Consider the following 22,683-nt stretch of genomic DNA (forward strand, 5'->3'; position numbering starts at 1 on the left):
GACATTTCAGCGTTAACCAAAGTTATCACTTTAACCAAACCTCTTCTATGATACAGAATGTCTTGGATTAAAAAAAGCCTGATTTATTGAGGTAAGTCTGACTTTTATTGGCAATGTTGCTTTGTAAAACTCCCTGCTGGTTATATAAGTGGAAGAGGCGATTGATGTAAATGTCTAGGAAAAGGATGGAAACTCTCTCTCCAGCACCAGACGTTCTGGTCACTGTTTGTGATTGTAGTGTGATGACACTGACTGTGTCAGCTCTCACCAATGACCAACTCTGAGCTTTGTAACGGATGACAAGATGTTGTTTTCACCCATTGACACTGTCCACACCAAGTGCATGTTTTGTAGAAAAATAAAGTCCATTACTTACTTCATGGTAGCTCTCCGTAGTGATGTCAATCCTTTGAATGTGACTTTGTTGATGCTTTGCCTTTTCTTTCTTTTCTTTAAACTATTGGCACATGTAAAATATTGGACATAAAGTTTAAATATTAAGTCTATGTTCATATGGTATGTAAAAAAGCTGGTAAGTTTACAATAAATGAATGAAAGATGTTACTTGTAGTGACGGACCCATCGAGAATTAGAACCCTCAGCCCTACAGAGGTTTTTGGCGTCTCTTAGCTCGTTGTTTTGGTCATTTTACTGGTTTTGGTTGAGTCTCTCAGCTCTCATCAACTGGCTGAAAAAGGCTCAGATAATTCCAGTGTACACTACCTGCTCAACAGCAGACAGTCACCGTTAGTGATCGCCGCATGGAGACCACTTCACTGGAAGGAGAGTGGGCAGCAGCTCCGGGAGACGGACCTTCAGTTGCGGTTTGCTTGAATTCTGCCAGCACAAGCTCGAGACCCGGGGGGTCTTAAACTGGACCGCCTGGACTCCACGCAGAATCTGCAAACTTTGTGTTGCTGCCGTTACAGGTTGCTGTGAAAATAGCTGAGTTGCCGCTATCCTCCCAGCAAAGTAGTTTCCTATAGCGGCGGAGTTAATTAAACAAAAATACGAGTGGTTGTCTTGTTTCTTGTGACCGTGGATAAGTGGAGAGCAGGGCTGTCGGTCAATCAGAGGGTCGGCGGTTCGATCCCCGGCTCCTGCTCCACTAGTCTCACGTCAATGTGTCCTTGAGCAAGACACTTAACCCCAAAATGTCTCCCGTAGCTGCGCCTACAGTAGATAGATACTGAATTGTAAGTCGCTTTGGATAAAAGCTATTAAGTTAGGTAAGTAACACTGGCTTTCACATAAATGTAGTGAACTGAAACATGCAATATATCCAAGAATGATCATGATATGATATTTAATATATAATGCTACATATAGTGTAGCATTGTCTCCAAAGCAGCTTCCTGTGTGAGTCCAGTAACGAGCAGAAAGAGTCCTTAATCTTCTGGCCGGCTTCAGTGACCAACAAGCTGTAGACAGAGCACTCCTACGTTTGAGGAGCTATGGTCAACCGTGTCTGATCCCACTATGTACAATGAAGACATCTGGCAGTCAGATTACCCTCGTAGTCAGGCGGGTTCATATAGCCAGGGACAGGTAAGACACTAAAAATAGATGAGGGACAGGAGTCTTTAGGAGTAGATCAATATCTATGATGCTTTATGCCAAAACAATGCAAGAAAAAAAAAGTCAAATTTGAAGTTAAGCTCTGTTGTCCCTTCACTCGTGACGCTGCTGATCGATGAACGTGATGACTTACCATTAGTCATTGTTTAGAAGGAATAACTCTTGCAGCCCTTGTAATTTGCAGACCTAAATGTCCTTCCTGTGGATGGGAAACAATTCTGATAGGACCGTTCTGACAGTGGTCTGTTATCCACAAAAACTATTTATTCATTAAGTAATAACAGCAACATCCATCCCCTACCAATGGGCTTTGTGGTTATTTGTGCAGATGCTTTGAAGCCCAAAAAGCGCATATAAATATGAAGGAATACAAAAGGCGGATGTTACTTCACCCAAACGGGTCCGGTTGGAGCAAAAAATCACTTTTCAACAAGTTGGTCCACATTGAATGCTGCATGAATACATTAATTAGACCCATATTTATATGTGAATACACCGTCCTGACCCTGTGACCCTCAACAGCAACCTGTGTGTTTTAGACATGATATGACTCCACAGATGCTCAAGAAGTGCACACGAGTGCTCACACACACTCTTTCTATTGTCCTGTCTGACTCTCTTTACCTGTGTAGGAATGGAGAGCTGTTGTACGCAGTCAAAGAAGACGATTTCGCGCCACCTGTCTGGGCCGCTCCTCCACCGAACTCCTCCACTTCAATCTACGTTCTTTTTCCAGACAGTTTTGGGTCAAAATTTACATTTCATTTTTTGTTTTTTGTTTTCCTGTCACATGATCTGTGGCCATAAATAAGCCAGATTCATTATTGAATATCATCTTATATTTCGTGTAAAGCGGCTGTTGTTAAACTTACGGTGTTATTTGTCTACCTTCATGAATATGACTATGATCATGTCTCTTTTAATGGGTTTTTGATTTAACAACACATACGTCTTTCCTCACAGTTTTGTGCAGCGCTAACAGGAGCTCTTACTCTTTTTTAATTATTTTTTTCCCCGTAGAAAGAGGAAGTTTGACAAGCAGGAGGACGACCGGCCATACGTAAAGAAGTCCCCTCTGCTCCTTCATGCTCTTCATGAAGGAGCAGAGGGCAGATGTCAAGGCCTCGGTATGCAGCGAGAGCAGAGGGAGCGCGGCCGTGAATACAATCCTGGGCCAGAGGGTATGTGTGTCTGCGCTGGACGCTTGACACACTCAGTGTTGCACACAGCCACGTCTGTAAAAGAAAAAGCCCCTTTAAATCTTCATGTATAGTTGTATAGTTTTAATCCCAACCATGCTGTTTGTCCCGGGACCTAACTTAATGGTTTTGCTGCCTAAGAAAGTGTAGTAACAAAACCAACAAAATAGCCAAACACTTACTTAAAGGCTGTGCATTTCAAAACTAAATAAATTGTGAGGAATAATCAGAAGGTCTCCACTTAGAGGTTGAAAGTGAAGAGGGTGCAGCTGAGTATGAGCATTGGGAATGGCAGAGGCATAGTTTCTTTATATACAGCAACTTGGCCTTTGAATTAACTGGAAGGGAACGTGGATGTGTGATTAAATCTTCAATAAAAGACAATATTTATATATACATATATATGTATATATATATATATATATATATATATATGTATATATATCAAGACGTTTTAAAAATAGTCAAATAAAACACAATGACGGGCAACAAATACATTCAACAGATTCAAAAGGTTCAACATTTCAAGGACAGGTCAGGAACATGTAATGTCTCCTTTATCCTGTGGGGGGCAGTAGTGTGCTCAGAAGCGACTTAAATCCAAAGATAACAGAAGAAGAAGAAGAAGAAGAAGAAGACGCGCAGCACAGGCGCGCTGTATATTTCTCCAGATCAAGTGCACTCCTCTCCACTTACTCTCGGTGATAGCCGTGCTGGACATAGCTACAGTGTTGACCTATACCGTCACTTTATATACGACGTCATTAGCATTGTGTTCCGCCTGGTTTGTTCGCGCGACGCACCAGCAAACTAACGACCAAGAACATGGGACGGAAAGTGACCCTCGCTACTTGCTCATTGAATCAGTGGGCTTTGGACTTTGACGGCAACCTGGAGAGAATACTGAAGAGTAAGTCGGACTATTACTGCTGGGCAGTGGTGTCATAGACTGTAACTTCTGCCAGCTGTAGCTTTCTGGTTTGTGTTAATAATGAAAACATGTATGCAAAAACCGGTTTCCCAAAAAACTCACCAGACACTCCTCATGCCGTTATGCACATCTTCATATCAGATACGTGGAGTTTAAACGGGTGTAGCTTCGCTCCTGACTAACTGTGTCTGGGTTTCTTATCAAGTGTGATTGGTCAGCCTCTCACGAGCATGTAAATAGACCCTTTCCTCTCAAAAAGATGCGTTTTCTATTCAAAGACTCAAAAGTATTGATCACAAAGTGTGAAAACCGCTCACTCATTTCATGTAACAGCCATAAACATGCAGTGACAGTGTGAACTGTCTTTCCTTAAAACAAGCACTCCCTCCTCACAGGGTTCTGGGTCCAGTACTTTGCACTTCATACAATCCGTGGGTCTGTCACCAGAGCTAATAGCTAATCCTGCACTTTGAGCTAACCAGAAGTTTTCTTTCTTGAGGTAATGATTTGTGCAGTTTTAGCCACAAAAACAACTTTTCATGTTCATTTACCCATAAACTTGACCCATCCATACTAGGGATTAAACGTCAACATATCTCTGTCTTTACGGCCACATTTGTTAACTTTTTTTAATTGGCCTCTTGCAGGTCTCCTAACTTTGTGGAAGTGCAATATTGAATCACTGAAAACCTCTAGTATAGGAACTGAAATCTATGGGGTTCTATTTGTGCCAAAATTATGTCAAATGCATATGTCAATTGCTCACCTGACAAAACATAACAACAGACGACACATCATAACATTAAAACAACAGTCAGACGACACATAACATTAAAACAACAGTCAGACGATACATCATAACATTAAAACAACAGTCAGACGATACATCATAACATTAAAACAACAGTCAGACGATACATCATAACATTAAAACAACAGTCAGACGACACATCATAACATTAAAACAACAGTCAGACGACACGTTATAATGACATTAAAACAACAGTCAGACGATACATCATAACATTAAAACAACAGTCAGACGATACATCATAACATTAAAACAACAGTCAGACGATACATCATAACGACATTAAAACAACAGTCAGACGACACATCATAACATTAAAACAACAGTCAGACGACACGTTATAATGACATTAAAACAACAGTCAGACGATACATCATAACATTAAAACAACAGTCAGACGACACATCATAACATTAAACAACAGTCAGACGACACATAACGACATTAAAACAACAGTCAGACGACACGGGGTCTGCCACGGGGGTCAATGCACACAAAACCAACAGTATTTTTTTGCCAAAATACCAATAATCCTGCCTGTTGCCTGTCTGTGTCTTTCTCTGCAGGTATTGAGATTGCTAAAGCTCACGGAGCCAAATACAGACTGGGCCCAGAGCTGGAGATATGGTATGATGGGGAAAGCTTCATTACGTTTCACACTAATATGAGTGTATTCACACATTGAAAAGTCATAGTATGATCCAAATGGACTAGCAGCAATAGAATATTGTTAGCTCCTTGTAGCGCAGAACTTATATTAGATGCTAATGCTGCCAGAGTTTGACCTTGACGTTTCTTGTTCACTTTACAGCGGCTATGGCTGTGCAGACCACTTCTATGAGTCAGACACGTTGCTCCACAGCCTTCAGGTCCTGAGGAAGCTTCTAGAGTCTCCTGTCACCCAGGACATCATCTGTGACGTGGGGATGTGGGTATCACCATCAAACCGTCAGACCAGCCCAAAAGCAGTATTCAGTCTGGCTGTGACTCTAAATGTTTTTAATCACTTTTAATTACAAAAAACAGAACATTGGACTCACTTCACATTTGCAGCCCCCACATTAGAATTTAAACTGACAGTTTGTCATGAGACTTAAGAAAAATGTAACCTTGGAACATCCTGTTCCCCTCAGGCCCATCATGCATCATAATGTGCGCTACAACTGTCGGGTCCTTTTCCTCAACAGGTACGTCAGCGCACCGGTCCACTCTCATAAATGACTTGTGTTTTTCCCCTATTTTATGCATTTATATAACTTGACTGGACACGTATGGTTCATCACTGAGCATTTGTCCTTCATCCTGTAGAAAGATACTGCTGATCAGACCTAAAATGCTGATGGCCAATTACGGGGTCTACAGAGAATTGCGCTGGTTCTCACCTTGGAAGCAGTTAAGGTGAGTCATCATTCATTGACACGCGACACGTTGTGGACCTGTGGGAAGTGTAAGAGCCTGCTTCTCTGCAGCCTTTGAGAGCTCCGGATACCCTGCTCTGTGGGGACGTTGAAGTGTATATTCACAGAATGCTAATTCCAGCAAAAATCCCTTCTTAGTAGCACAATCTGGTGAAACTTGAGTAGTGCTCCACATGATGAGTAAGCTGTTTGTGATGTGTAAAACATATGGAAGTGGCCCTTTTAAAAAAAATATGTTTACTTATAATGTTGTCCAGTACAGAGACACAATAGCTTTAAGGTCGGCTTAGCACCAAGACCGGAAGCTAACACGAAGCATGCTAGCACCTTAAGGTTTTCGTACAACTCCAAAGCTGTCTTGTGATGGAGCTAGTCACCAGACCGACCAGAGCTGGAACAGTAACCAAACCTGTTCAAACCCCCGTTAGGACAGGTTCATCTTGTGCTAACTGGCACTGAAACCACAATGCCTCATTTTCTATATTGGCAGTTAAATAAACAAGATGCATTTAGATATGAGCTGTTTATTTTTTCCACTTTTGTAGAAGCGAGGCTAACAGTTCCCCCGTGAGTGTGGTCTTTGAACTAAGGCCTAAAACAATGATGGAATTTTGCTTCACCTTTTGAACAAAACTGGGGTGGTATTGAAAGTACGTCTTTGTGCTCGTTTCATTAAGGCAGGTGGAGGAGTACTTTCTACCCCGAATGATCCAGGAGGTAACAGGGCAGGTAAAAAAAAAAAAAAGAAAAAAGAAACTATAGTTATCTGTGTTGAGACTAAGACTTGCCTTTTTTTCTCCACCGGAAACATTAGCGAAGAGATGGTCAGTGTTTTGTATTCCCATGTTTCTTTGTGACCATCAGGATACGGTCCCATTCGGTGACTGTGTGCTGTCCACGAAGGACACCTGCATCGGCACTGAGCTATGCCAAGAGCTCTGGCACCCCAGAAGGTACAGCGCAGCAACAGAGGATTGTGTAAAGGCGCATTGCTTGGGGTGATGTGGTTTTTTGTGTTCTGACTGAAACAACCCAAACCTCCTGATGACAGAAGCTTTTTTTTTCTTTTTGTCTCTTTTCATCAGCCCCCATATTCAGATGGGTCTGGATGGGGTTGAAATCTTTACAAATTCGTCTGCCAGCCACCACGTGCTCCGCAAAGCTGACCAAAGAGTCAAACTGATCAAGTCAGCCACCACCAAGGTACTCTTTACCCTCTGAACCCCGAGCAGGTTCAAGGCAATTTATGCTTCTGCCACATTTTACTCACTGAGGCCTCGTTTTCTTTCACTCATGCTCTTCTATTGAAACGGCAAAATCACCAGTAAGTGGAAGTATATCAGTATATCATCGTTATAATCAAAAAAACACAAGTTGAATTTCTTTTATTTTTCAAAAGTAGGAACAAAAATGTATATATAACATTTCCCACATGTGTTACCAATATTAAAAAGTGGGCTCCTCGTGCGACACATATTGACCTATTAACATTTTAACAAGCTCTCCTGTTCTCTCCTCTCTGCTCTGTGTAAACGGCCGAGTCGCGCTGAGGAGCACAGAGTTTGATGCATTTTACAGGGTCTGTTTAGTAGAAACTCACACATGTAGAATATAGTGATGTTGAGGAACAATCAGTATTTTCAACTTAGCTTTTGTATTTTGTCCTGCCGTTCTTCACGTCGTTGAAAACCGGACAATAGTTTATGTTTCTGCAGTTATCGGCCATGATAAATAGTGTCATTTCAGCAATTTAAAAAAAAAAAGAAAACATGACTTCAAAACCTGCCAGCGGTATGTGAGGTTCTTCCAGGAGTCCACTAGGGATGCACCGATTTGACTTTTGAGGTCACGATACCGATGGGGATACCTGGGCTTCTGGTATCGGTCGATACCGCATACCGATCCGATACCAGTGTTCATTTAATAAACTATATGCCTCACTGTGAGGGAGAGACTGGGATCATTCTTCAGGCTTGATTTAAACGTGGAAAAAAAATCTCTTTAACCTCCCTGTGAGAAATAACCGAGATGACGAACTTCTTAAAGTATTAAAATCATATTTAATGAACAGACAGTTTGTAATAATTCAGCTGAATGGATAGAGCTCTTTCCCCACAGATGGTTCGGAGTTCCAACAACAAGGAACAGTTTAACAAAGTATAATATACACATTATCTCCCCCCCCCACTTCGCAGACGTCCTCCTCCTCTGCCTGCCGATGCATCCACCAAGACCGAGTTCCCAGCCTTGGTGTTGTTATTGAGGGAAGAGGGTTAGACATGAAAATACATTCGATATGATAACATGTATTATTTGGGTTTAAATGAATATATGCAGGTTTAAGCCATACAAGTTATAACTAAGAGAACGGGATGATACATTTCTCCAACAGTAAATACATTTACATTTGATTTAATAGATCGGCCCCACTGTCACGATACCTGATCAAGATATCTGAGTCAGTATCGGCCCGATATCTCCATCGGTGTATCTGTAGAATCCACTGACATTTGTTGTTTATTCACGTAAAAACAGGGAGACGTTGTGACTACGCTTGGTAGGATCATATGTAGTTACGCAAGAGTATGCGCACCAGCACAAAACAATGCGCACCAACGCACCGAGGCAGCCACATTGAGATGTCACAGATATTGAAAAAATATCCCAATTGCAATATTGGTCAGAAAAAAAGTAGACACATTCCTGCAATCATGCAGTTTGGCCAGCAACTTTCCATAGACAATGCAAAACAGAGATCACCAGAGGGCAGTGCTGCACTACTAATACAGAACATAGTGCGTCCGTAACATCCTGTGTTCTTAGCTCAATGCAATGGTTTGACTAAAGTCAGTCCTGCATTCAGTGTATCGTTGGTGTTGTTCCAGAGCGGCGGAATCTACCTTTACGCCAACCAGAGGGGCTGTGATGGAGACCGGGTCTACTACGATGGTTGTGCCATGGTGGCCATCAACGGAGACATCGTGGCACTGGGAGCGGAGTTCTCCCTGAATGAGGTGGTGGGTATGGACATGAAAAGAGCCAGACCAGGCTCAACACAGACCTGCAAATAAGTCTTTATGTCGGCGGAAATCATAAGCGACCGGTGCGAAGTGACATTATTGTAGGTGTGGACAGAAGAATGGGTTTGGTGTTTCATGTGTGACGGGTCTGTTGGGTAAGTGTTGGAGTTCAGGTCATACAGTTAGATAGCAGGCAGACAGCATTCCTTTGTCGCAGAATGATCTGTGTGTGTGTGTGTGTGTGTGTGTGTGTGTGTGTGTGTGTGTGTGTGTGTGTGTGTGTGTGTGTGTGTGTGTGTGTGTGTGACCTGTATTTTGGGGACATAAATCCGTTTACACAGTCAAATTGTGGGGACTCGCCTTCCTTATTAGGACAAAATGCATGTTCTCAGAATCAGAATCGATTTATATAAGTACGTACGAACACATACAAGGAAGTTGGCTTGGTGATTGGTGCATAACGATAAACAACAATAACGTAAATCATTACATTTGAGTGTGAAGACTTGATGTAATGTTGGTGTCAGGTTAGTTTTAGGTTAAGGTTAAATTCAGGTTAGGATTAGGCTGGTAGCAGTTATGGTAAGTCTCCAGAAAATGAATGTAAGTCAATGTAATGTTCTCAAAAATGGTGTGTGTGTGTGTGTGTGTGTGTGTGTGTGTGTGTGTGTGTGTGTGTGTGTGTGTGTGTGTGTGTGTGTGTGTGTGTGTGTGTGTGTGTGTGTGTGTGTGTGTGTGTGTGTGTGTGTGTGTGTGTGTGTGTGTGTGGTAGGAGGTGATTACAGCCACTCTTGACCTTGAGGATGTGCGGAGCTACCGAGGGGAAATTTGCCAGCCGAACCTGGTGAGACAGCACCGCCCTCCAACCTTTGTAATGTACAGAGTTGTGGAATCATGGCTTATTGCTTTTTGTTTTGCTTTTATTCGCTATTGCCGTCCATCACTTCTAGCACTTATTACCAGGTTCTATCAGGTGAAATTTTTATGTGTCCAGTACTTTTTTATGACAAAATAAATGCAAAACTACTGATATTCCCATCAGCCTTAGCTGTACTTTGCGTTTATGGTCATCAAAAGTCAGCAAGCTAAACTAAGATAGTGAACATATCAAACATGATACTTGCTATAGAGTGATGCAGGGATGATGTATTTTTTTGTGCCAAACAGGAAGTTAGTATCGCCTGGTTCCCTCCACAAACAGCCAATGGGATTTTTCCATTGGATTTTGGATTATTGCAGAAAATAGGCTCAGTGGCAAACAAATGTTCATGATACTTACATGTTTTGTTCCGCAAGATAATCTTCACAACGAACCCACGTATAAGGTTTTTTGTAGCGTGAACGCAATGAAGGTAAAGGGCTAACGTTAGGCTATAACGCTACAATGTAGAAGGAATACCGACGGTGAGGAGTTGTTGTTTTTCTCCCCTTCAGTCACTTAGACACCACAACGTGGGAAGTTAGTGTCCAGGCAGGAAAATACCAGTGTTAGCCTTTAAGTAACTCAATATGAACAATAACCTTTATTGCAGTACAAAGAGAATTACTTTAGTTTAAGAACATTATTGTTGTGTTTATCCAGTGGCCTGTGGCCCCTTAATCACCTGTGTAACATATTGGTTGTATAGTATGTAAGGTGTGGCTGTCTCTACGGTTGAGTGACCCTGGGCGCTAAAGCAGGCCTGACTCTTGTATTTCACATATCACAGCTAATGAGGCTGGAACAGAGGCTGCTCTGGGGCCCCGCTCTCATGATGAAGGTGCTTCTATCTTTACAGAGCTGTGAGCACGTCTGCTCCTCTTGAGACACATATCTCAGCTAACTTAGGTCCATGTCAGATCTCTGAGAGCTCGAGTCCCAAAGCATGCCTTTTAGTGCTAACGGAGAGAACTGAGTCCGGACAAACGATCCAGAACTGCTCAAATGTGCAGAATACAACTCAAACAATATACATTTTTTCTCAGGAGTTGGTGGAGACCAAACAGAGCTAAATGAGTGAATATTGGAGGTGCATTCATCAGGTGCCAAGTGAATGATTATGCTGCTCTGTCTGCTAACTTCATAATATATCAAACCTCATAAAAGATGTTGTCTTTGTGTTGCGCTGCCCCAGGTGGCCAAAAGAAAATCTTCCCACATATTAAATAATTACCCTTTTGGTGTCCCAAATAGTTTCTTTTTTAAAAATCATGTTCAATTTGAATTCTCTTTACTTTCTAGCATCTTTAGTTGGTTTAGTTAGTGTCACACAAAGCTAGGTTACCAGTGAACTATGGCTTCTAAACCTTTCTTCATCTCCTGACCACTGTTTGATGCTTGTGTATGTTTCACTATGTGTCGCTTTGTCTTGCCATTTCCTCTCACTCTCATACTTCTCTGTTGTAGGACATTGAACCCGAACCGTGCCACAGGGTCAAAGTTGACTTTTCTTTATCCAATGATGAAGATATCTACCTCCCTACCCACCAACCAATAACATTGCACTTCCATTCACCAGAGGAAGAGATCAGGTACAAATGCATACATCTACTTTCTAAGCAGAAAACTATTTAAAGGCTTCTAAAAAGGGCCAGCTGAAGAAACCCAGTGCAGAAATCACAGCAGCGTTTCCCACCTGTGTCGTTCAGTCTAGGGCCGGCCTGCTGGCTGTGGGACTATCTGAGGAGAAGTGGACAGGTGAGAAGGAACACACACACACACACACACACACACACACACACACACACGCTGAAAAAATGCTGCCACACAGCGTGTCATTGTGTGTCTCAGTTGAACCTTTGCTAAGCCCCGCCCCCTGATGCTACTCTGTGAAGTTGTCACAGCCACCATGGAGCCCACACTGTCACTAACTTCATCTAATTTTGGGAAAAACATAAAAGCAATTTCATAGAGAAGCAGAAAGGAGTGTCTACAATATGTTTGAAGAATATATCCAGGATGTCAAACTGATTCAGGAGTGAAAAACAGAACGATAAAGATAGAAGCTACAGATCAGAACAGAAGACAGAAGAAATGAAGGAACAACACTGTTACTGTAAAGCCGTGTAGTCCATTATTCACTGTGATTAAAAAGCAAAAGCAGCATGTATATGAATGTATATGAATGTATATCTTCAGTAGCTAGCATAGCATAGAGGTGCTAACACTAGTCAGTGAAATGCTAATGTTCTTTCCTAATGATAGCGACAAAAGTTAAACCATGACCAGCTCCAAATCCACAACACCGACCTGAAAATGAAGAAACTCTGGAGCGATTGCACGAGAGTCTACGGATCAGAGCCGGGTAGCTGTAGGACCCTGGTCAGAGCCGGCCGATGGAAGTTAGCGAAGCGTCGAAATAACTAAAACGAAGAAGCTGTTTGACTTTGACTTGTGTTCCAGGCTGGTTTCCTGTTGCCTCTGAGTGGAGGTGTCGACAGCTCCTCCACCGCCTGCATTGTCCACTCGATGTGCGTGCTGCTCTGCCAGGCCATAGAGGACGGCAGTGAGTACCATCCCGTTTGCTTTCATTTCAGATCATTGTAGACACTCTCATTCTCTCACTGGGACTCTTGTCACATGCTCTTATTAAGGCATAAGGGTGGTCATTTTCTATACTTTCCATATTCTCAACAAATGCTGAGAGCAAATCCAGCAGTGAGTGTGTGCATCAAAGCCTGATACGTCTTCTTCCTCTGAGCCATAGAGCTCCGCTGTAACAAAACACACATCACTGAGCCACACTGTCGCTTCACTACCATGAACACACACTGTTGTTTATTTTGAATCAATCCTACATAAACCGTTCTGCTGCCAGAAATACTCACACAGCACCAAAGGTAATAGTCCCCAACCAATGGCCTGCATGTGCTGCGTGAGTAACGTCTGTCAGAAGATACAGTGACTCACCGTTTTAGGAATTTAAAAAATGAAACGATATATTTGTGAGGCCTGGGCTTTGTGTTGAGAACTAAGAAAGTATTGAGCGACTTACTAATACACTGGTCTGATCTTTTCATTGGATTTGTTGGCAATGAAAAAAGTAATATAGTATGATACGTTGGACATCTGCACGGTGAAGAAGCAGGGTAAGTAATACAAGAGGGTAAGTTGAATGATGCTTTTATAAGTCTGAGGATCCAGCCTCCGTCTCTCTTCACTCATCACCAAACAGAAGTTGAAAGTCTTCTTTTCTTTTCCCCTCCTCTTCTTTGTCTCTCTCTCCGTGTCTACCAGACATCCAGGTGCTGGAGGACGTCCGCAGAGTGGTGGGGGACGACTCCTACCGTCCTCAGCACCCGAGGGAGCTGTGCGGTCACATCTTCACCACCTGCTACATGGCCAGCGAAAACTCCTCAGAGGACACATGCAGCAGGGCCAAAGGCCTGGCCAATCAGATCGGCAGGTAGGCGGGGTCAAACCTGAAGGGCTTTTGTTTGAGAGTGTGAGAATCAAGTGAAACAATAGCACAGTGCAGCGCAGAAAAATGAAAATAACTGATGCAGATACTGGCTAATAATAACACAACCAGTCATGATGCCAGATTGTGATGAAAGGACACTTTTTGAAGACATATTATCAAGGTATATGAATTGTATGCAATGGGAAACAAAAACATACTGAGGGAAAAATAAAACCTTAATACGCTATGTAAAGAATGAAAATGTGCATGCAGTTTGACAATAAAAGACAATGAAATACTCATATCACCAATACAGTCTAAATGGAACGCGTCAACAGATTATCAAAGAAACTGGACTCTTATCTAAATGTATGAATCAAGGAAGAGCCTGATCCACATGACATGGACCTTATCTTTTGCCATCTTGAGCTCATGACAGATGTATTGGTATCTATCTTAAAGAAACAGTTTGGCATTTTGAAGATTGAGTCGTAATGCGATTAGCCTAGCTTAGCATAACGACTGGAAGTAGGAGGAAAGTTTTAGCCTGGCTGTGCTCGCAATTGCTAATGCACCTTAAAGCCGCTGACTAACACTGTATCTTGACTGTTTAATCTGTAAAGTTGGGTTTTTTCGGGGACTGTTTCTTGCTACGATAATCACATTCTTGCTCCGAGGCTTGAGAGCGGTTTCAGTCCTCTCCATGAACCTGGTAAGGTAGTGTGTTTCTTCAGTGATGAGAAGTGTCGGTTCAGAACTGCCCGAGCTGTATGCCCGAGGTCGTTACATGAATAACTCCAGAGAGCGCTGACAAGCTCACCTTTGCCTTGAGATGTGTCGTAGATAATAATAATAATAATAATAATAATAATAATAATAATAATAATAATAATAATAATAATAGATATCTTGTTAACTTAAATAAGATGAGATTAAATTAATTGATTCCATGAGGGAAATAGAAACATGATAGCTATAAACACAAAGATAATAATAAAATTAAAATGAATAAATAATAAGAGCGCAATTTTCCTGATAATAGCAGATTTAGTATTTTTGATAAATAATATACAAATAATTAAAGTATAAAGTGAATATTTTTGATTTTAAAATGATCAATATTTACAAATAGTACGTGGCATATATGTTTTGTTAAAAGTAAAATATTTCTGAATGAGAGAACCGAGAATACAGAAGTTTAAGAGTTATGTGAACTAATATATAACGGATATATTTTCTATGGAGTTATTGTCCTTTGAGCTGCATTGAAATATCTTCTCATCCTCTGTTATTCATTTCTCTGTCTGCAGCACACACATGAATATTAACATAGATATGGCAGTGAAAGGCATTCTGGGTATCTTCTCAGTGGTTACTGGAAGGTGGCCTCAGTTTCGCGCCAATGGAGGAAGCCACAGAGAGAACCTGGCTCTGCAGAATGTTCAGGTACGACGCTCAGTCACTCTCACGCTTCGTCTCTGGGTCGTCATGATGGTTCTATCGTCACGACGATGTCTTTGCCACTCCTCCTTTTGTCTGTCATCGTCTGTCATTAACATATTCTTCTTCACACGTATGTTTCAGTAACACAACTGTGACTGTTTTGTAGTTTCTATCGCAGAGAGTTTTGTATTCACTCTGTGTGTGTGTGTGTGTGTGTGTGTGTGTGTGTGTGTGTGTGTGTGTGCGCGTGTGCGTGCGTGTGCGCGTGTGCGTTGTGTGTGTTCCCAGGCTCGAGTCAGGATGGTCCTGGCCTACCTGTTTGCCCAGCTGAGTCTGTGGACCCGGGGGAAGCCAGGTGGATTGCTGGTGCTGGGCTCAGCCAATGTAGACGAGAGGTATCACTGGGACTGACCACAGACTTATGTGTGAAATCTCCTTTTGAAATAAAGTCTACGTTTGCAGTTGTTTCGTAGGTAAAATAGATAACCCTCAATATGTAAGTAAGATTCATTTATAAAGTCACAAAGTGCCTAATAGGAGCATCATTTCAAACATAAATAACACAATGTGACCAAACGAGTCAATTATTTACAAGAACAAATTGGAAAACATGAAAAAAAAAGGGACAACAAACAGAAAATACACAATTAAAACATCACTTAAAAGCAGGTCTAGAGCATGAGTTTCACCCAAACTCCAGTCTAAACAGGTATGTCTTGAGACGATTTTTAAACAAATTCACAATCAGCAAAACGTAGGGGTGCAGGCAGAGCCTTCCACAACCGTGGCGCTATAATAAATGTGATAATGAATTGTCTGATGACACTTTGGACAGACATGGATGTGAACTGCAACACGACTGTTTGGCAGAGGCGGTGATTCTAGTTTTCACCTGTCCTTAAGCAGGCGGCAAGCCATCAATTCTGAAATGTGAAGTCAATGTGTGAGTGCTTAATTAAAAACCTGCATTCTCTCTAGTGACCACCAGGGGGCGACTCCTCTGGTTGTATAGAAGTCTAGTCTAAAATGACTCTACTTCTCTCTAGTGTCCACCAGGGGGCGACTCCTCTGGTTGTATAGAAGTCTAGTCTAAAATGACTCTACTTCTCTCTAGTGTCCACCAGGGGGCGACTCCTCTGGTTGTATAGAAGTCTAGTCTAAAATGACTCTACTTCTCTCTAGTGTCCACCAGGGGGCGACTCCTCTGGTTGTATAGAAGTCTAGTCTAAAATGACTCTACTTCTCTCTTGATTTATTCCCTCAGTAAACATTGTAAACATGAGTTTATGGTCTCAATCTCTAGTTTACAGTCTTCTTCAACACAGCATGATGTTCATTTAGAGTCAAACAGACCATAAAGAGGGGACATTGTGATTGACAGGTTGCTGACCACAGCGTTGTCGGACACATGCGACCGCGGTATAGTTCCTTCACTGACGCAACGTTAGCTATTTACTTCTGCAGGTTGCATTCACACTTCAAACATCATAAAGTGGTGTTCATTTGTGGCGAGTATCTTGCTGAACAAAACGCGTGACGCTGTAGCTGGAGCGGTGCAACTAGCGAAAGATGAATGCTGTCTGAGCGGAGAATAATTCCGGCCTAACAACAACCTCTCCGCTCAGTCTGACAGGGTATTTCACAAAGTACGACTGCTCCAGTGCCGACATCAACCCCATAGGAGGCGTCAGCAAGACGGACCTGAAGAGCTTCCTGCTCTACTGTGTGGAGCAGTTCCAGCTCCCCGCTCTGAGAGGGTGAGGTCGGCTGGCAGACGTTTTGGAGACGTTGAACTGCTGTGTAACGTACCTGTTAGTATTCAGAACAAAGGAGGAAGGAGTGAAAGGCTTCAGCAGGAAGCAGGAAAGCATTTCATTTGTTTGAGTATATATTACTTTTAAATAATTGACAATACATATTTTTTACATACACATCCCGCAAACATTTCTATGTTACATTTCTATAGATATAGATGTTGGTATGGGTATGCTTAGGTTTCATGCACCAGCCATTGTTTCATGCAAACTTCATATTCTGCGAGCCACAAACTGAGCATCTCGTGTGGTGTTGGTTTCTTCTGCAGCATCCTGTCCGCTCCGCCCACAGCTGAGCTGGAGCCGCTGACAGACGGCCAGGCCTCTCAGACTGATGAGGTTAGGAGAGAAGTCAGTGTTTCCAAAATGGGTTTGGTGCGAGGAAGAGCGAGGAAGTACTGGGGAGGCGCTCACTGTCCCTCGTACTTTACTCCCCTGGCTCGATCTGGGGAAGCGGCTGATGGGATCCCATCGCAAAGTGGTCTCTAATATTAACATATTAATATTAGTATTGTTAAGATGTTAACCACTAATATTTGTACACATGGAGTTTCAAACTATGTGTACAAATGGGTCTACTAGGGTTGAGACAATATTCATATACACATATTACAATCACAATACTTGGGTGCCGAATCGATAGGTATCGCGATTTTTTTCAAGTATTTTGATTTGATATTACGATTTATTGAGATTTTAGTTTTTATGTTCTTGTTGATCAAAGTTGAATCGTACACTTCCAGGGACTTTTACTTTGTAAAATCTCTAAACTGATAGTTCAAATGTTTGATTTTCAGCATTTATGTAGTCACAGCTGACCTGAAGTCAAATATTCCTATGTACCCTTTGTAAAGACCTCATTTTGAAAAAACGCACCTAGTCACACATGCATCCTTGCGCTAACTTAGCCAAGCGCCTGGCTAGCTCCCTCCGTCAGCTTCTTTCTCTGTGTACAGCCCCGGTCGGCCGGACGGGCCCAACGACGGTATCTGTTCCATAATGCTTTGTTTGTCATCATCCGTTTCCTACCTTCATCCATCCTTCACTAACCACCTCACGCCTCCCTCCTCAGGCAGACATGGGGATGACCTACTCTGAGCTGTCCGTGATCGGACGGCTGAGGAAGATCTCTAAGTGCGGCCCGTTCAGTATGTTCTGTAAACTCATCCACATGTGGAGGGACGCGCTCTCACCCGCAGAGGTCAGTCTTCTTCTTTACAGTTAGAACATTTGTTCTGCTAGTCTGCCGGAGAGTGGAACCCTACACTAGAGGAACACTTTTTAAATAAACTCAAGCACAGAACATCTCAGAGCAGACGCTGTGAGAGGACTTTGATGACTTTATTGACTGCAGTTTTGTTTTTTGTCTTTTTGAGATTATTTTAGGGCTGAACGATTTGAGGAAATTATCTAGTTGTGACTTTTCCTGACCAATATTGTGACAACAATTTTAAATTTCAGATATTTTCTATAAATGTAATTCTTAGCATGTATCAAGAATAATCATACATTCAATTATTTCTGCTGGAATAGAATCCGATAAAACAATACATGTGATTGTAGACAGTCAAAGAAAGGTAAAACTAATTTTAAGTGTTTGGCCCACATTTATTAAGATATTACAAGTATACTAAACATTACTCTATTATTCAAATATTATGCAATAATGGCATTCATACCCCCTCGTCATAGAGTTCCTTTGTAACAGTATTTATTAATAATGGCTGCATACCTGATCCATTCTGGTTTACATCCAACATGTAAATAATCCAACATGTATACAGTTAAGGTGACAGACTCTCTTTCTACCTCCCTACACTTATATTTTGAGCGTAATAAATTTGCCAAAACAATATAAAAGTGAATTTCACTGATAGCATTATTTATTTCATCATATTTTGACCTGATTGATATTGGGCTGATTCCTCCTGATAGTACAGTTAGCAGCTGTGCTCTTCAGCTAACGTCTCTCAGAGTGACAGCTCTAAAGCCTGACGGGGACTTGGAGCTTTAAACGATGATGTGCTTCCAAGTTGAGAGAGACTTCAGCAAATCTACGTTGGAACATTTCAAAGTGTGTCTTTTGAACACTGATAGTGAATATTGTGCCTTTAAGACTTTCTGTCTCAGACTTTTACCTAGAAACCACAGCGTGTCCTTGTCTTTTTTCCAGGTGGCACAGAAGGTGAAGCACTTCTTCCGGATGTATTCGGTGAACCGCCACAAGATGACCACGGTGACGCCGTCCTACCACGCCGAGAGCTACAGCCCCGACGACAACCGCTTCGACCTCCGACCTTTCCTCTACAACACACGCTGGACCTGGCAGTTCAGGTGCATCGACAGCCAGGTAGCAGTAAGGCAGGAACGTCACTGCCACCTCCTTCTCCGTTTGAACGGTGGTGGGGGGGGACGGGGAAGTCCAATCTGACGGAGCTGTAGCGATACAGGAAGGAACTACTATGGTGTTGGGTAGAGCTGGACTTTTGTCGAGTGTGACGGCTGCACCTGCTGCCACACGGCTGTCGGTAACCCTCCTGCACACACTGTAGCTATCTACAGTTAACACTTAGTAGTTCATCATAGTGGTAAAACGGATCACAGAACTCACGGTTGGGATCGTGTCCTGGTTTTGAGCCACGGATCAGATCAGTAGAAAATATGCTGTGAAAACATCTCCTTTAAACAACTGGATTTATTCAAGTTTTTTGCCATAAGCTACATTTTATAAGAACACATCATGATACCGTTATGATTTACCTTCGCTCCAGTACTCATTTCTACTGAATAGAGCATGAATGCATCGTAATGTGACTCAATGACGTATGTTGGCTCGATCCGTTACACCACTAACACCAACGGTTCAATGCTGGCACATGGCTTTTGTTTCATACACCACACTCATAGTTTATTAGATTCTATTTCTAGTGCACACATTTAGCTCATTTCTTTACGGTCACACTTGTCTTGACATACGTATGTTTGCCTTTTCTAAATATTTAAAAATACATATTTTTAGATACCACTGCTGAGGGCTCCGTTGCTGGTTGCTGCTGCTGGAGGGACTTCCTGGTCGGCTGGAATAAAGGATGCTCCCCCTAAAACAGAACCTTTAAATGCAGGAAGTGGCCAATTGGAAGGTACCAAGTGTCCGCCACATTCTAGTGAGGATTGGGGTTAGTAGTCAAGAGAACACTATATAGTGTTAAACACTATATCTTTGAGAAAAACCCAGCTGTGATTCCTCATGCCAGCCAGCTCGGTCCCTCTCACCGATGTTTACCCTCCTTTCCCCACAGGCGTCCCAGATGGCAGATAACTCCCCAAAGCAATAAGAACCTACGGTCTTCAGTGTCTCGAGAAAACCCATCACATCTGTGACCGATCAAAAGGATCCATTATGTGGTGATTTATGTGCCTCTTTCACTAAAGCCAAATACTTTGCACTGTGTTGGCAAGCACAGGGTCAAGAAAAAAAAAGTCATTTTTCAGGGACTATATGGAACCTTTGTTCGACCTCAGTGTCACAAATGTTACAAGGGCCGTCATTCCCAGACGTTGCTCCGCAGCATGGGATACCCCCATGTGAAATAATGCAAAATGTTTAATCACAGCGTAACAAGTAATGGCTCCTCCACCTCTCTTTACGTTGCATGTGATTAGTACCAACTAAAAAATAAATATTATTAATTACTATTTGGAAGCCTAATGTCAATATTGTGAATATGACTAAAGCCACTGCAGGTTTTTGATTTAACCTATATGTGATTCAGCAAATATATCTAAATGTTATATTAGTTATATGGTGTTAAAGCCAAGAAAAAATAGTTTATATTCATATTGTGGCCCGTAAAAGTCCAATATATATATATATATATATACACACACACACACACACACACACACACACACACACACAGTAGGTGCAGTTAGCATTAGCTTGTTAAATGGCTCTTTAATTGTAATTTGAATGTTTCAAATGTTTTTATTTGTATACCTTTTTAAGAAAAACAGCGACACTGAATTGAATCAAATTTGCCTCAGTATAATCACAAAAATGTATTTTAAATATATAATGTTCGTATATACACAGTATATATAACGATTAGTTTAGCTTACATCCCAAAGGATGCAGTCTTCAGCCATACAGTGACTTACTGTAGGTTCAGTGGTGCTCTGAGCTAAATGCTAACATTAGCATGCTGACACGATAACAATGAACATGTTAATAAGTTGATAATGTTACGTTGGCCTTCTTGTCAGGTGAGCATGCTAGCATTTACTAATTAGCACTGAATGTTAGTAGTTTTGCTGTTATTTGGTCCCAAGTCAACGTATTTGACACATTTAAATTCATACCTGATGCGCTGGATAAAAAGTCAGAGGACTACCATAATGCTTCATCTTCTGGGCACCATGAATGTCTATAGGAACTCCCCAAGTCAATTCCATTCATGCAATAGTTGTTGAGTTGTTTCAGCCAAAGACACAGTTGTCAATCTCATGGTGGCCTTAGATGAAAAGTCAATGACAAAGTATTTGGGATTCATCCTCTGGGAACCATGAATGTCTTTACAAAAATCTCAGGGCAATCCATCCAATTGTTGTTGAGATATCTAAGTCTTACCCCCACTTTGGTCCAGACTGCAGTATCTCAACAACTGTTGGATGGACCAACCAACATTTCCACACTCCAACACTCCATGCCACTAGAGTGACTTTAATAGCATCTTAAGAAATCTTTGAAGATTTTGAAAATGGCAGTAGAAGATTCAATATTTCTTTATTTTCTTCGTTTATTTTGAGTTTCAAGAAATGTTCATATTTTGTCGAGTATCTTATCACAATCCTCTCGTGTCGATTGTAAATGTAAGGATCGCTGGTCACTGTTATCACTCCTCCTATCCACACTGACCTGAAGGAATCCCTTCTTCAATCTATTTCAGTACACATATTAGCATGTGAATATGGATTTAAAAATGACTTGGGCCTATTGTTTAAGGCCCAGTGTGGATGCAAATCCATCCAATGCAAATGTGTTGGATGAGGCCTCTGGAGGAACAGCTCTCTTTATCTTTGAGAAGCTAATAGCGTTATAATATCTGTATTTAGACAGGGAGGTAGGTTGGGTTGTAGTACGGCGATGTGTGGGCCTCTGAATCACTGACATATTCATAATGCACATTCTGCCCACGCTCTCCTAAACTGCTGTACATGGGAATGTCCAGTGATTTGTGCTTCTTCTGGGGTTCGGGCGAATGACTAAGGAAACACAAACCCTAAGATGCTGGTTCACATGCCCTCTCACTCAACCTCTGGTTCCAATGTCAGCTGCAGGGTTTATTGCTGGGACATTCTCCAGTGTGGGTTAGTGGTGATCATTTGCTACTAAACTATGACAGATTAGATTAAGAGCGTGAAAGACCTTTTCCTCCGATGTCTGGGACACTGAGGTTATTGGATTACAGGCTTGTATTTGGACTTTAATGTCGTTGGTGAGACACTGTATGGGAGGGGTTGTGTGTTTGCTGGAAATAAAGTGACTCCAAAAGACAAATTAGTTTTAAGGTGTTGTTTGTACATGTTTAAAGTGTAATGACAAAATCAATTATACTAGGTGGACGATGTATGAGGACAGCAGCGGCATCCTGCTGGTTTAATTAGTTGTCAGCTGACGGAGCATGTGACACGTGAGGCTGGGGCCTAATTAACATGATTCATCTTTGTTTTCATATAGTTGTCATTTTTTCCATACCCACAGCACTTGAGTCTGCTGTCGGCCAGGAGCGACTGTTGAGGACTGCAGCTCCACCCTGAATGAACGGGAGTCTCTTACCCGGTCAGCCATGTGAAGTGGATGATGTTTGTATAATCGCATGCTTACCTTTTAAATTATTGTCCATCTTGCATAAAAACTAGTTTTTAATAATGTTGGACTAGATGGTGACCCACAATTTGTGAATCCTCTTCACGAAAACATGATTCCTAGTTTCAGGTGATTATACACCAATGAAAACATAGTTATGAATAGTGTATTCCATCCTGATAACAGGCTGCTTAAAATGCTACATATTGGCCCTTTAACCA

General features: G+C 41.8%; 1 protein-coding gene across 3 annotated transcripts; it reads left to right on the forward strand.

Moving 5' to 3' along the window:
• The first annotated feature begins 3,413 nt into the window (after positions 1-3,413).
• LOC137888566 (glutamine-dependent NAD(+) synthetase-like) lies at positions 3,414-22,147 on the forward strand. 3 transcript variants are annotated; one of them, XM_068731977.1, is made up of 22 exons: positions 3,414-3,687; positions 5,086-5,146; positions 5,331-5,447; positions 5,653-5,706; positions 5,828-5,917; positions 6,615-6,666; positions 6,802-6,890; positions 7,023-7,140; positions 8,823-8,954; positions 9,730-9,801; positions 11,344-11,468; positions 11,586-11,634; positions 12,340-12,442; positions 13,174-13,342; positions 14,650-14,785; positions 15,071-15,177; positions 16,408-16,539; positions 16,866-16,935; positions 17,669-17,797; positions 18,770-18,946; positions 19,616-19,772; positions 19,896-22,147. In XM_068731977.1, exons 1-22 carry the CDS (start codon positions 3,603-3,605, stop codon positions 19,913-19,915), a joined length of 2,244 nt encoding a protein of 747 aa, XP_068588078.1. In that variant the 5' UTR covers positions 3,414-3,602; the 3' UTR covers positions 19,916-22,147. The 3 variants fall into 3 exon arrangements, 2 of the variants coding, with proteins under 2 accessions (XP_068588078.1, XP_068588086.1); XM_068731985.1 differs by having other exon boundaries at positions 19,616-19,736; XR_011105154.1 differs by lacking the exon at positions 19,896-22,147 and having other exon boundaries at positions 18,770-19,124; positions 19,616-19,684.
• The last annotated feature ends 536 nt before the right edge of the window (positions 22,148-22,683 follow it).

The sequence above is a fragment of the Cebidichthys violaceus genome, unplaced genomic scaffold, assembly GCF_023349555.1.
Source record: "Cebidichthys violaceus isolate CVI_PGR_0920_01 unplaced genomic scaffold, fCebVio1.0.p SCAF_105, whole genome shotgun sequence".
Classification (NCBI taxonomy): Eukaryota; Metazoa; Chordata; class Actinopteri; order Perciformes; family Stichaeidae; genus Cebidichthys; species Cebidichthys violaceus.